Below are 14,982 nucleotides of genomic sequence, written 5' to 3'. Positions count from 1 at the left end.
GCCACTTGGCAAACTCAAATAAGTACTGTCTTCATCTTAAGAAACCTTGTCAAGTAGATATTTACAACGTATTTCTACAGAAATCAGTATTAAACTTCAATGGAGCAAATGAGAAAAAAGTAAGGCTCTTACAAAAACCTCCAGATGATATGCCAGAGGTTAATAAAATGCCATGTTCTAAAAATGACAAAGAGAAATGATAGCTCCAGTTTTCTTTAAATGTCATCAGACAGCCAGAAATGTTGACTTAAATAACTGAATTATAGCTAAGATAATTGGTATTATATTGCCAGACTATTTATAACTATAATTTACATAAACAGAAAATAGGGCTCAATATAAATTTAAAAAAAAAAATAACTATGCCCAGGCTCAAAAGGATGGGAGCAGGGAGAATTATGCTATCTACACTCCTAAAAATCCCCATGTGTAGGATGTGATATTGCATATTTAAGTAACAAGTTGTTAGGTAATAGACTTGTAGGTGGATTTCATATTAGCACAACACTCCTCAGATTATACTATACCCAAAATACTAAACCAAAGATACTAATGTTACAGTGTTTTGAAAAACATAAAGTATAACAGAGTGATACAGTTAAAAAAAGCAGTTCGGTAACCGGGCATTTTTTTTTCTGAACTCATAGAGCAAACAAATCATTAGTTGCCTTCATTTCTTTTTCAGAATTCTACCTGAAGGTAGTACGATGGGAAAACCGAATATAAAAGTGTTGTTCTGTCTTTGAATTGTTTGGCCACTAGTGCATGGGTCAGTGTCCAGAACCACTGGTCAGTGAAAACTGCAAATGGGAGATGCTGTTGTCTAAATAAGGTTCCCACTCGGTGAAAGAGAAGGGGAGATGTCAGATTAGATCCATCTCAGGAAATGAGATGGACGGCATTCTAAATGGAAGAGTCTCAGCACAAGCAAACTTAAAGGTAAAATGGGATTTTTTAATATAATTATTCATAATATAATTATTCATAGCATATGCAGTCTATACTGTTAATTTTTACTCCTACACGGCTTCTATTCATAGCATATGCAGTCTATACTATTAATTTTTACTCCTACATGGCTTCTATTCCCTTCTGCCTGTGGCTTTTTCATCACTTCTAATGCAACCCCACTACCTGCAGCAAAGCCAGTGTTTGAAGAAAGATATGAAGGAGGACGACGACAATGCAGCCCATGCACCAAGAAGCACAGCTGACTGACTTTCTCCTCCTCTTCTTCCTCCTCCACTTTTAACAAATTTATAATAAAAAGAGATGTATTACAAGAAGAGTTACAAGATGACTTGTTAATCTGAAAACCTAAAGTACTTCGCAAAAAAGTAATAGAGGTCTAGTTTTTAAATGAGGGAATATGGCCTGAGAATGATACAAACTATCTTCCACTGGCCTTTCCTTTCTAGTGTTTCCCAATATCCTACACTTGAAGTTCAAAATAAATTATTTACTGAAGAATATAAGGTACCGATGGTCGGTAGAAGGTTCCCTGGGCAAGCAGGCGAGGAGGACACCCTGTGCCAACACCCTTCCCCGACTTCATCAGAAGATAATTTTCATCTTAAAGAAGTCCTAGGATGTAAAGGCCGGAAATACCATACCTGAAGGCCCAAATATGACAAATGCTATTTTTCGATAAGACTCTTTCAAAGCTGTAACAGAACTACAAACTTACACCCACCAAAAGTAAATACAAGAAGATTATTTATTTGATATTTAACTTCCCCGTCTCTATAGACCACTCTCTGAGGATCTACTTTCTACATCTAGGTTTCAAGTTTTAAAACACTGAATGTTGGTAACTCCTACCTTGGTATTCAATTCAAAATATCCAAAAGCAATATAGGAACATCCACTTCACTACAATTTCTTAAAATTCACTAAGATTTTTTAAAAGTTTTAAAAATTCCTCTTAAAATATATTATTTGCATCCTTTATTTCTGATGGATTTATTTTTAAATAATTGAAATAGTGTCATGCAGACTTTCCGGAGCTCATGGCAATTATTTTTTCCATGTTCGCTTGAGGGGAACGCCATGGAATTAAGCAGCAAAATTAAACCATTTCTAGATTTAGTAAGAGATCTTTAGTTTATTTTTGATATACCTAAAATATTTCAATGTAGGGAAAGAAGAAAGGAAGAAGGGAGGACTGTAAGAAAGAAAGAAGAGAGAAAGGAGGAAAAGGAGGAAGGTGGAAGGAAAGGAATTTTTCTATAAAATTTTCACCCAGATAGAAGAATATTATCCTTTAGAATACAGGGTAACCAATTATCCAGGTGCTCAAAGTTCAGAAATCTTAAAGATTCACACAAGCATTCACGCCAGACAGCCGGCTATCTGACGCTCAGACACCTGAGCCTAGAAGAGCTTTTACAGGACTCCTGCTAACCTCCTACCATACTTGAGGTCAGCAGTCATGTTCACCTCTCTCCGTCCCTGTCAAGCCCCAGCTTCTTGCCCAGACCACAGGGAGTCAGCCTGTCCGTCTTCGATAGAATCGTGTACCCTGGTTAATCGTCCCCCATTGCTAACAAAGCCGCATCTTCTGGTCTAAGGCACATTCTGCCATGGCCTCGGACTCTCATCCCAGAACCAGAGCCAATGTGTGGGGCTGAGGAAGTGAGAGGGAAGGCAGGGCACCCAGGACTCCTTAGGGCAGTTTTCCGTACACTCCTCCAGCTCTGAATCACACATTCCTTTTCTCCTTCTCTCCAGAAAAAAAAACAGGAAGGTTAAAGGTTGGAGGATGAGATTACAATTGGAGTGAAACAAAACAAAACAAAACACTTCACTTAAAAAAAAAAATTCACCCCCTACTAAAAAGGAAGAAGGATATTATTTATGAAGGATAGACTGAGACCACCGGGGGTGAGGCATGGGGGTGGGCAGAGGGGGGTGGAAGTGGGTGGAAGTGGGAAGGGAACAGCGAGCTCCTCCTCTGGTTGCTGCCTCCCAGTTCCCAGACATCTGCCTTTAATGCTGAAGCCAACACCGCTGTATAGTAATGCTTAAGAACCTAGGCTCATTTCTTCTTGAAAATAAAAAGAATAACTAATCTAAAATAACACATTTATTTTGGGGAAAACAACACCTCCTTGAAACACTCCTGAACGATTTTTAAGAGGGGAGAAATAAAGACCCACGACTGCAAAACTCTGAGGTTCTGTTCCACACAGAAGTCAGTGACGACATCTATGCATCTAGGACCTGTTGTGCACCATCCCCCACACCCCCACAAAGAGAAAAAAAAATGGTTTTTCAAGAACAGAAGCAATACTTGATAATGAAAACAAGACGTGTGACTTCTGGAAATGTCCATGTTCCATGGAGTCCTTAAAAAATGAATCACAGCCCACATTGCAAAGTGAACAGCAGTGCGACCCCGAGCACCACGACGACCGAAGCGGGATAAAGGGAGGCTGCAGCTCCTCTCTCGCAAGGACCGCAGCCGAGAACGTCCCCACAGAGGTCACAAGAGGACAGCTTCACTTCCGAGTTGTAACTCCTCACAGCGTGTCTCCCTGTGCAGAGGCAGACACCAGTTTACACGGATCCCTTGCTGAGAAACGTTTACTCCACCAAACCTTACCACCACTTCAATACACATCTCGGAGTTTTCCATTCTTCACACAGTTTTATTTTTCTTTACAAGAAACAACTGAAACGCTCAGGAGGGGCCCACACTGCTAACCAAATCCAAGAGAGAAACAATGCCTTCCCAGCACGGTGCCCCACTCCCCCCCACCCCCCCCCACCTCCACCATCCCTCCGGGCAGATGGTCAGCCCTGCGGTGGGCAGGAGGGGGGTTCCTGGGGAGTTGGGGGACCGCAGCTGCACTCTGCGACTCCAATCTGGAACAGGAAAGACTTGAAATTGAGGCTTGTTTAACCTCGAGAGTTTATTTTCTAGTGTCATTTTCCATGCATTCAAACAAAGCTCATTAGAACTCCTGAAAAGAGATTTACTGTGGGCTTTATTAAAAAATATAAAAATACAAAGGGAAGCCTGCCTTTGTAACAAGTTTCATCATTTTAAAACGTTGAGCATATAGCATCTAATTTTATAGTACAGGCTAATATCTGGGGGTGAATTTTATAGCATAATCTAGTATTTTTTTAAAAACTACATAAAGTACCTACAGCACTACAGTAAACTTACTGTATAACACAAATGATTTTTATTTTTACAGTTTTTAAAATCACATTCTATTTCAAATTTCTTCATGATTTTTTGACATTGTTTTTAAATATTTTTATTATATTTTTTTAATTTTAGAATCTTCAAAACTGGGTTGGTAAGGTTTTTACTATTTCTGATCTTTCCCACATTTTCATTTGAAAATGTCCCCCTCCTAAAAAAGTTGCTTCCCACACACACACACACACACAAAGTACACAGACTGAATCTTTTTTATTTCTCAAATGTTTAAAATATTCTCCATTTGCTGAAGAAACAACAATTGGAGACTTCTGCAACTAGTCTGAATTCCAAAGTTGGATAACCGGGCGCTACCATTGAGTCTCCACTGTGTATCCTGTCCTTCCACAGAAAAGAAGGGCCACCCTCAGTGTTTCCCCCAAACCTCCCACAAGAACCTGAGCAAATGCTTTTCCCCAGTTCCACCAGGAGGCAGAAGATGAGAGGAACTGACTTGTTGACTCAGAAGGAGAAAGAACTGGTGTTCTTAACCTTCATCTTCTATGATACTCTATCGAACACTACTGACGACATGAACAAGTTCATTTCACTTTAGAGTGTAATTACCTACAACTCCTAAATTCATCAAAACATTACTGATTCTTGCACATTCTGAGCCACCAGGAGTACCCACTCAGAATGAGATCTATTACAATTATAGAGATCATACTCTCAACAGAACTTCGCTCTGTGACTGAGCGTAGAAGTAGTCCTAATTAACCTGGGTGATCTACAAACCAGATCTCTGCTTTCACATCCTAACTTTTTAACATTTTATAAAGTAAGAAGTGACCAGTAAGATCAAAGAAGCTCAAGTTATTTTCCAGACAGGCTATATTTTTCTTGATCTGCTAATCAAAAAACCTGATATAATGTATGAATTTTAGAAAAACAACAGACTCAGCTAAACCCACCCCAGTCTTTCATACTGCAAATGAGACTCATGTTCTCTCCTGAAGAAATCCCATTTTAAAACAGAAAACAGATGGAAGGGATGCATGGAACAGAACAAAATCCTGGAAACTGCATATAACTACACTCATGGTTAGGTCAGTTTTTCTTTGTAAATTTTGTAAGTGTGAGTTAGAAACCTAAAACATGAGGAAAAACCTAAAATTATTAGGAAAAACATCACTTTTTTGTATTCATCTGCTCAATGCTATCATGTGACTTTTTAAAATTATCAATCGTCTTCATTTAATTGAAAAGCTCACCTCCTACACTCTCCTATGCTCCCCCCACACTTATGCTCTCCCCAACAACCATCCTCACACACAAGATGCATGGCCACGGTAAACAAATGAATGAATGAACAAATAAATAAACGTCTGACTTAACTTCTAAGATATTAGAAACTCTAGAACACACTTACTTGGTTCATAGTAATCCGTGATGGACACCAAAGCATCTTGCGTATTTGAAACTTTAAAGTTTCTCACAGCAGGAATATCCACACAAATCTGGGTTTCATTTACCTTGAAAAATACAAAAGACTTAAGGAGGTGACAGACAATGTGTTCATGATAAACCAAACAACATTTCTTTTTCTTATCATTTTAGGAAACAGATGGAAATTAACATTTAGGGAGGATTTCTACATTCCCGGTGTTCTGGCAAGCCCTTTATATAAATTATCTCATAGAGCTCGTAAAACAATTCTTACAAGATAGGTACCGTTCTCACTTCCATTTTACCAAAGCAATACTGAGAATCAGAAGGGCTAAGGAAGCAGCAAGTCCAAGGATTCACATTCCTGGGCCCGGGTGCCTAACTCAGCCCCCATCTCCTACAACACGCCCACCTCGTCGCTGCTGATAGCTCCCAGTAGCCCCCTTCCCTGAAGAATGGCCCTCAGCTCACAGGAGCAACCTCATGGGTTACTGTGAGGTAACCCCATAGCCAAAAACTTATATGGGGTGCAAAAGGCCAGCTCCTTGCCTCCAGGAGGGGCCAATGCAACAACCAATATTGTTAAAGGAACCTGAGAATTGATAAATTCCTTCAAATATTCCATTACGTGCCAATAGCAGTAACTGAAAAGTCAAATTAATCAGTCAGAACATACTGCACACTCAAATTAAGATAACCATCAAATAAATACATACACAGATACACACATACATACAAGTACATCATAGATACAGGACAAACTCCAAAACCAATTGCATTATTACATAAAAACCTCAAACTTGTTTTTCAAGTTCCAAATCAAGCCCTTGGTATTCAAGCAGTACATAATAATACTTGAAAACTCCTGAACAGAAGAAGCTAGAGACTTTGGACAAGTTTTAACAAAGTTTTGGCCAGAGTGGCTTTTGACCGTCTTAAGACAAATGAGAAATTCAGGAACTAGTTGTTTTTAAAGTATATATATCGCTAATGTAATATATTTCTGATTCATACCTGGCAAAACTGCAATAAGAAATGTAGGGAATTCTCCCAACATAACATGAAAGCCTAAGAACACTTAGAACTCTATTTTGATTCAACCTAAGAGTTTCATATAGATGTTTGAAAAAAAGAATAAGTTATATGCCAGCAGTTTTGAGACATAAGTACGGTTGAATTTTCACTTAAGTCTCTCTTATGCACCTTATTCTTGGATCAGTAATTTTCATATAACAATGAGAAGAGTATATGAAAATTATATAATAATTTGTATGAAGACCAAACCTCTGAGAACATTCTTCTATGATTTAAGCACCTAATATATTCATTGCAGGAATATTAACCCCCTTGGGATTTATTAAAATTTCTATGAAAGCATTTTAGAACTTGTAATTAAAGCTTTCATCATCAGCATTTAAAGAGATAATTTTAGGGATGCTGAGTGGCTCAGTCGGTCAAGCATCTGCCTTCAGCTCAGGTCATGATCCCAGGGTCCTCAGATCGAGTCCCACATCAGGCTCCGCTCAGCAGGCTGCCTGTTTCTCCTCTGTCTGCTGCTCCCCCTCCTTGCGCTCTCTCTCTCTCTCTCTCAAATAAATTAAATTTTTTTTAAAAAAGATAATTATGGGACGCCTGGGTGGCTCAGTGGGTTAAAGCCTCTGCCTTCAGCTCAGGTCACTATCCCAGGGTCCTGGGATCCAGCCCTACATCAGGCTCTCTGTTCAGCAGGGAGCCTGCTTCCCCTCTCTCTCTCTGCCTGCCTCTCTGCCTACTTGTGATCTCTGTCAAATAAATTTAAAAAAAAAAAAATCTTAAAAAAAATGAATAAATAAAAAATTTTAAAAAGATAATTTTAGCAATTCCCTAAGGCAGAGCGGTCCTCAAACTGAGACCTGGACTAAGTTTTTGAAAATATAATGTGACAGTTTCTATAAAGTTTTCATCTGGCATGAAATAATAATTTAGTTATCAAGACTTTCATCAGGCTCATAATTAACAGTATTCTCTTTAAGTTGATTTTATAGTGATGTCTTTTTGTGGGGATAAATATACGATTGTCACGTTAGGGTCATTCGGGAACACAAAAAGCTGAAATAAAGACAAAGGAAATAGGTCTAGCATAAGGCAGTCTTTCCAAGACAATAAACGGCACCTTGTCACCAGGCACCTACATGAAACTTACGTTTTATTACTTACAGAATCTAAATATAGGTTGACTTTTCCATGATCATGTTCCACTTTCCTCACGGTCTCGCTCAGAGGAATCGCGTCCGAAGGCACGGTGAAACCACTGAGGAGGTTCACTTCCATCAGGGCCATGCCGCTTCTAGCGGGGCCCAGAAACCTACAGCAAAGAGGAAAGGATGGAAAAACCTCGAGCTGTTGGCAAACTCTCATCACATAAATATTAAAACTGCCAAGTGTTATTTCAAATACTTGGGGTTTAGTTGAAGTAAAAAAATCTCTATAGAAAGTTATTATAAAACCGGTAAATCCTTTCCTTACAGGTAGGTATGAAATTCTTATAATTTTCAACCATATGAGGAATAATAATTTAGCAATGCATTCACTTGACGTGAAATGCCTTCAGTGTGTCAGCCTTGTGCCCACAGGGTTGTAACAAGTACAACCTGGATGCCCTCTCAGTGGGCAATGATGTGATTTGGAATCGGGGTGATTCCAAACTGAATCGCATTTTTCATTTTCTCAGAAGTTGACAGCTCTGAGCTTTCCAGCTGAAAGCCAGGACCCAAAAAAGAAACTGAAAACTTGACCACTTAAAGCAGGAGACCACCGCCAAGTCTTTACCAATCTTCTCTTCATCTGGTTTTAGAAAAAGAAGACCAGTAGGGAGGGTCCCTCCCTTTGTTCTCCAAAATGTACTCAGAGCCCATTTTGTGTTTTCTTTGGCCACCTGGCGAGAATGCCAAGCCGTGGAAAATTCTGTGTCACCACCTTGTTCTCTCACCCTGTTGTACACAACGTTGAGCAGCAAAGGCTCTGGGCGCCCACGGCGTTTTGTCTCCTTTAAAATAAACGGTTTTCTGCAATGAATAATAGGTGGCAAGAGCTTCTTTGTGGAGCAGTAAGAGCCCAGTGTGGTTATAGAAAGGAGTCAGCCTACAATGTGAAAGGATCGGAGCGCTGTTACGTGAGTTCCTGTTGTCCTTTCAGGCAGCAAAAGCAAGAAGGGCTGGTAGAGAATCTTGCTTCTGAGAGCGGCAAACCGAGGGCTGCCAAACACGTCTGATTAAAAAGCCACACAGCACAAGGGCCGATGACAGCTGGCTCAGCAATCACAAACAAGGGAAACCATCTGCAGAGTGATGCACTTGGCCAAGAGAGATGTCGTTGAAAACCAAGTGCCTTGCAGTTAGAGGTGTCTGTGTCAGAGCAAACATTGAAGCAAACTTTAAGCCAATCAGCTTAAATACAATGACTTTCTCGGGACACCATCAAAAGCGCCTTGGCTGACCTGGTCTTTCTATCAGCCCAGGGCAGAATTTGTTAAATGCCCACGCCACACACAGAAAACCTCCTCTGAGTTGATTAAGGGCTTGGACCCTACGGATGGGAATAAAGCACCTAAAATATCGTTTTCTTTTTCCACTGAAAATTTTCACTAAAAATGTTAATTGTATTCATATCAGATTTTTCTCAGAAGACTAGTAGAGCATCCAAATCCTTTTTTACCAATTGCTACTCTCACATGAAAACAGTTCCCTTCTCTAGTTTCTCTCCCCCCAAAAAGGAAAAAAGATATATATATCCTCTATCAGAATCTGTCACCCATCTGATTCCTGATGATAGGTTAAAAGTTGGAATCCCGCATCCTTTCATGAGCCCTCGTAAGTAATGAGGCGCCATCCTGATAGGAATCTTGATTTCACCTAATTTTCCTCATCTGTTTCTTCAATTGACCTCCCTAAGAGGTAAAATCCCTCTCATAGCTCCAAAGACTTTTTTCTTTGTCCATTTCAAAACCAGAATTTTAGACTTATTTAGAAGATTTATTTTTATTAGTTTCTCTCTGTCTCCCCTCCAAACAGTAAGCTCCATGAAGACAGGGCCTCTGTCTTTTTTAGATCACTGTTATATTCCAACATCTGACACTGTGCTTGGTACAGAATGGAGACTCAACAGATATTGAATGAATGAATGAGTGAATGACAAAAGCAGGGATAATAACGCCACCTACTTTATAGAGTTACTATAACAATTAAATGAGATGCATGTGAAAGTGATTGGTATGATGCCCGGCATGTAAGTTTGTGATAAATACAGATTATTTTTACTTGGAATAATAATAACTTGATGCTGTTATTCTGGAAAACAACCCAATCATAAGCTTCATAAAGAGGAGTGGAAGTCCTACTTTCTTCTCAGCTGAAAAGGAGGCCACTGAAGGAATCCTGCTATCCCCCTGCTGTGGGTCCAAAATGCCCAGGAAGGGAATGAATGGGACAAACACAGGTGACATTTTATATCAAAATCATGAACATGAAGGCCCAAAGGTAGTAGAGATGGTAGTAGTAATGGAGGAGACTGGATTCACGCGATGGCTAAGGAGGTTGGCCCCCCTGGAGAAACACCCAGCGATAACCTTGAAGAGCATCTGGCCGCTCAGGACCACATCAGTGGCTCCCAGCCCAACAACAAGCCAAGTTCAACCAGAACACCAGCGGGTACTTAAGAAGAGCAGACAGAGCTCCTCAATATCAGTGTATCCTCATAGTAACTCCCAACTTCATGGCGAATCATGTAGAGGTAAGAGGACAGACCGACAAATTGCAGTCTCCTGGTTCAAGAACCTGTTAGAGGAGTTGCTCTGAAACCTGTGTGCAGTACATCAACCAAGAACCTGAAGAAGGCAGCTTCACAGACTTGGAATCTGTGAAGTCGGCAGGTCTGAGTTGGAACGGCTTTTCCTTTTTTTTTTTTTTTTAAGATTTTATTTATTCATTTGACAGAGAGAGAGATCACAAATAGGCAGAGAGGCAGGCAGGGTGGGGGGCGGGGCAGGGGGAGCAGGCTCCCTGCTGAGCAGAGAGCCCGATGCGGGGCTCAAGCCCAGGACCCTGAGATCACGACCTGAGCTGAAGGCAGAGGCTTAACCCACTGAGCCACCCAGGCACCCCACCCCTTTTCCTTTTGACTTAATAAGATCCTCAGATATTTTGGATACAGACTAAATTTAAGAATTAAATTTAAGAATTCTTAAGTTGAAGAATTAAATTTTATTTAATTTCTTAAATTAAAATTAATTTCTTAAATTTAGGAATTAATAAGAATAAACCTTATTAAGTACTCCCAGAATTTAAAAGTGCTTATTCATCTAAGGTGAACACCTTCTAAACTAGAATATTCTCACGGTGTCTAAAAACTCTATTCTCGGGGTGCCTGGGTGGCTCAATGGGTTAAAGCCTCTGCCTTCGGCTGAAGTCATGATTCCAGGTCCTGGGATGGAGCCCCACATTGGGCTCTCTGCTCAGCGGGGAGCCTGCTTCCTCCTCTCTCTCTGCCTGCCTCTCTGCCTACTTGTGATCTCTGTCTTCAAATAAATAAATAAAATCTTTAAAAACTCTATTCTCTTCATTAAACTTGCATGTTCTTATAAAGTCTTGGGTTAAAAGCATAACACTAATGGTTAAATATAAACTTGGAATAATTACTTAACAGAAAATTACTAACCAAGGAATAATGAATTTTAGAGTATTAAACATGATTGGTTAATTTAAAGTTTTCATAAATTAAGACCTACATTTTATTAAATTTTTCTATTTAGTTATTATAAATACAAAAAACTTGTAAATAATTTTGAACACATTGAGAAGTACTTAAACATAATTAAGCCGTATTTCTAGTTTATAATCTGAAGTGTATTAAATAACTGAAATCTTTGTTAAATGTAATTCTTTATATATGTATTTTTAAGATTTTACTTATTTATTTGACAGAGAGAGAGAGCACAAGTAGGGGGAGCAGCAGGCAGAGGGAGAAGCAGGCTCCCCACTGAGCAGGGAGCCCAACATGAGACTTGATCCCAGGACCCTGGGATTGTGACTCAAGCCAAAGGCAGAAGCTTAACAAACGGAGCCACCCAGGTGCCCCTGTAACTCCTTATATCGATATAGTTAGATAACTACATATATATAATTTCCAAATCGGGGGTGTAGATGGCCCAGTCAGTTAAGTGTCTGACTCTTGATTTCGGCTCAGGTCATGATCTCAGTGTCATGAGATCAAGCCCCGCCTCAGGCTCCAAATTCAGCATGGGGCCTGCCTAGGGTTCTCGCTCTCAGTCTCCCATGGCTCTTCGCCGCCCCCCCCAACCCATCACATGTGCTCTCTCTCTCCCTCTCTTAAATTAATTAATTAATCTTCAAATCTATTTAAAAGAAAGAGAGAGAAAGGACTTAAAGCAATACCAACCTTGTGCACACATTCAAATTCAAGTGATTGGTATCATCTTTATTGTCTTTTACAGCAATGTCTAAATCAAAAGCTTCTTGGTCTTGAATAGATCTCCGTCTTCTTGGGGAACCCGAATCTCTCACATTATAAATAACATTAAACTGCAAACAATAAATTAGCATAAATAATAAGCCTTCTTGGGGAACCCGAATCTCTCACTATAATCTCTCATTATAAATAATAACATTATTTATAATGTTATTATAAATTATTAAATTATTAAATTATTAAATTATTAAATTATTAAATTATAATAACATTATTTATAATGTTATTATAAATAACATTAAACTGCAAACAATAAATTAGCATAAATAATAAGCTAGTCATAAATTATTAGCAATAAATTGCCATCGCCATATATTCTAAATATTAGGTACTGATTTTCTTTGGGATAAACGCAACTAGATTTGTAATCTTCGACCAAGAAAAAAACTAGTTTTACTAACCAAAAAGTATCATTATTAACAAAAATTATAAAAGTTTATAAGCAATAATTTTTAAAATTGAGAAAATTTTTATGTAATACTCCAGAACAGGTATAGACCTTCATGATATTCATAGGTATTTTTTTTTTCAAAGAATGTAAAACATTCCCTTTAGGGAAAAAATGAAACTACTGCCTATTTCTTTCTTGAGACCATACACTAATTTCTAAGCTCTGCTGCCCAAGTGATGTCGTTTTTCACAAACCGGAACCTTAGAAACTCATTTCAAGCCCTGGTTGAACAGAAACTTGTTCAACTGCTCGGTATTCTTTTGGTTGTACAATACTTTCAAAACATGACAAAATAAATGACGGATTTCAAGACAACTGGGTCTTTTTCAGCTAATTCTCTGTGCCTACCGCTAGTGAAAGGTACTGTGGGGACACTGGGCAAGTGTGAGGAGAAGTTTTTTGTTGTTGTTTTTTCGTTCTTTTGGGTTTTTTTTTCCCCAAAGGGTTCCCAAGATCAGAAGCTTGGAATTTACTCAAAATTTCCTACACCTGCCTCATGCCAAGTTGAATTGGAATCTATTTCTTCTGCCTTTTTTGATACCAAGTTTCATAAACTTTACTGTTGCTATTTAATGTTGTGTTTTCTTTTTTCATTTTTTTTTAAGATTTTATTTATTTATTTGTCAGAGGGAGAGAGAGCACAACCGGGGGTAGTGGTAGGCAGAGGCAGAGGGAGAAGCAGACTCCTCACCGAGCAAGGAATCCAACATGGGACTTAATCCCAGGACCCTGAGATCACGACCTGAACCAAAGGCAGACGCCCAACCAACTGAGCCACTCAGGCATCCCATAATGTTGTATTTTCCTATACTTAAATCACACACACACACACACACACACACCCCAGAACTAAGCATCCAGTACCCTCTGTAGATTTTCACACTCTAAAAAATCTTCTTTCTGGGGTGCCTGGGTGGCTCAGTCATTTAAGGGTCTGACTCTTGCTTTTGGCTCAGGTCATGATCTCAGGGTCGGGGGATCAAGACCGGATTTGGGCTCTGTGCTCAGTGTGGAGTCTGCCTGTCCCTCTTCCTCTGCTCCTCCCTGCCCCCCATACTCTCTATCTCTAAAATAAATAAATAAAATCTTTTTTAAAAATAAATAAAATTTTTTTTAAAAGATGGGAGTTCCCAACAACTCACATGAATCCTATCAAAAGAATTTAATACTAACTTCAAAAAGCATATAATACTCAAAATCTTCTTTCTAAGCCTTCATCTTTCAAACCTACGAGTTCCAACTTTTTATTCTGCTATACCTAGCTTGTATAATCCCTTCGTCCCCTTGATCATTCTGGTTGTCTCCAACTCCTTCTTAAACTACAATTAAAATTTTAGAATATTCTTGGAGGAGGTGAAGAATAGTTTCACGTAACTGGAGAGATGGTCTCTCTTATTTCCATCATCCCCTTTCCAGTGGCATGCAGTCGTCCTTTAGAGACCAATGTCATCAGGAAACAAACAAGAACTACTAGATTTGTCCTCTGGGTCATAATTAATACTCATCTCTAACGAAGCATTGGGGTTAACATTTGACCCACGAAAAGCCCAACTGCTCATTCGGCGAACTCTCAGATGTCTTGCAGTTTATTTCCAACAGCTTAGCATTTCAGTACTTAATATGGGGTTAACACTTACTGCAAACCTCAGAGACTTCTTTCCTTTCTTTATCTAGAGCACTTAACAAAAATATCAACTAAAAGAATCTCAATACCCATTCTGAGGTGTCCAACTTCTTAGCAAATTTCTCCATCCTAACAAGTGCCTATCGGTCCCTCCTTTTCGTTTTCTGGAAAACGTTCATTTGGAGTAGTGAGCCTTCTGACCAGTATGTACCACATTTACACTGTGTCCTTCAAAGCTCAAGTAAAACTCATTTGGCTTCAGTAATTTATCTACATTTGGTTTAATCAAGAATGAATTCCAACCAATTTGGTGATATAAGCACGTGTGATTTTTCAGTTGTATCCAAACTATCCTGTGTATTTACTTTTGGATTTGCTGTTTGCTTTGAAAGACAGCTTGAGAGTGAGAATTTTTACGTGGCCTTTGTTAGTAAAGACAAATAGAAATTATTCACTCTTTTCTCTTTCTATCCTTTTTGTTGAATACTGTTCCTTTCAACTGTGATCATTTTTCCTTGATTTTTAAAAAAACATTTACTACCGTGTTTTGAATATTATACAATCTTAGAATTACTTGGAAGTTTTGAAATGATACCTGACCATCTATCTGCAATACTTAGCAAGTATACCTTTTCTTTTAACTATAACAGTTGTACTGGTTTTTGGAAAAAGTACATTTTCCCTATAACAGCTTTTTTTTTTTTTTTAACTTTCTCAATAAATCTTTCAGGGTTTGTTTGGTTTGTATATTCTAACCAAGCACATAAACATTTTTGGTCCTAT

The 14,982-nt window shown here is 38.8% G+C and overlaps 1 protein-coding gene across 1 annotated transcript in view; it reads right to left on the bottom strand.

Moving 5' to 3' along the window:
* Nucleotides 1-637: 637 nt before the first annotated feature.
* The window catches only part of CD109 (CD109 molecule), a 138,332-nt gene continuing 123,987 nt past the window's right edge, over nucleotides 638-14,982 (bottom strand). Inside the window, exons 30-33 of the mRNA XM_080806381.1 lie at nucleotides 12,035-12,177; nucleotides 7,799-7,946; nucleotides 5,586-5,688; nucleotides 638-3,536 (exon numbers count right to left, since the gene is read on the bottom strand). Of these exons, the coding sequence (XP_080662507.1) occupies nucleotides 3,361-3,536; nucleotides 5,586-5,688; nucleotides 7,799-7,946; nucleotides 12,035-12,177 (570 nt within the window). The 3' untranslated portion in view covers nucleotides 638-3,360. The remainder of the gene's footprint in view (nucleotides 3,537-5,585; nucleotides 5,689-7,798; nucleotides 7,947-12,034; nucleotides 12,178-14,982) is intronic.

Source organism: Martes martes (genome assembly GCF_963455335.1).
Source record: "Martes martes genome assembly, chromosome: 6".
Classification (NCBI taxonomy): Eukaryota; Metazoa; Chordata; class Mammalia; order Carnivora; family Mustelidae; genus Martes; species Martes martes.
This window is presented reverse-complemented; position numbering and strand designations above follow the sequence as displayed.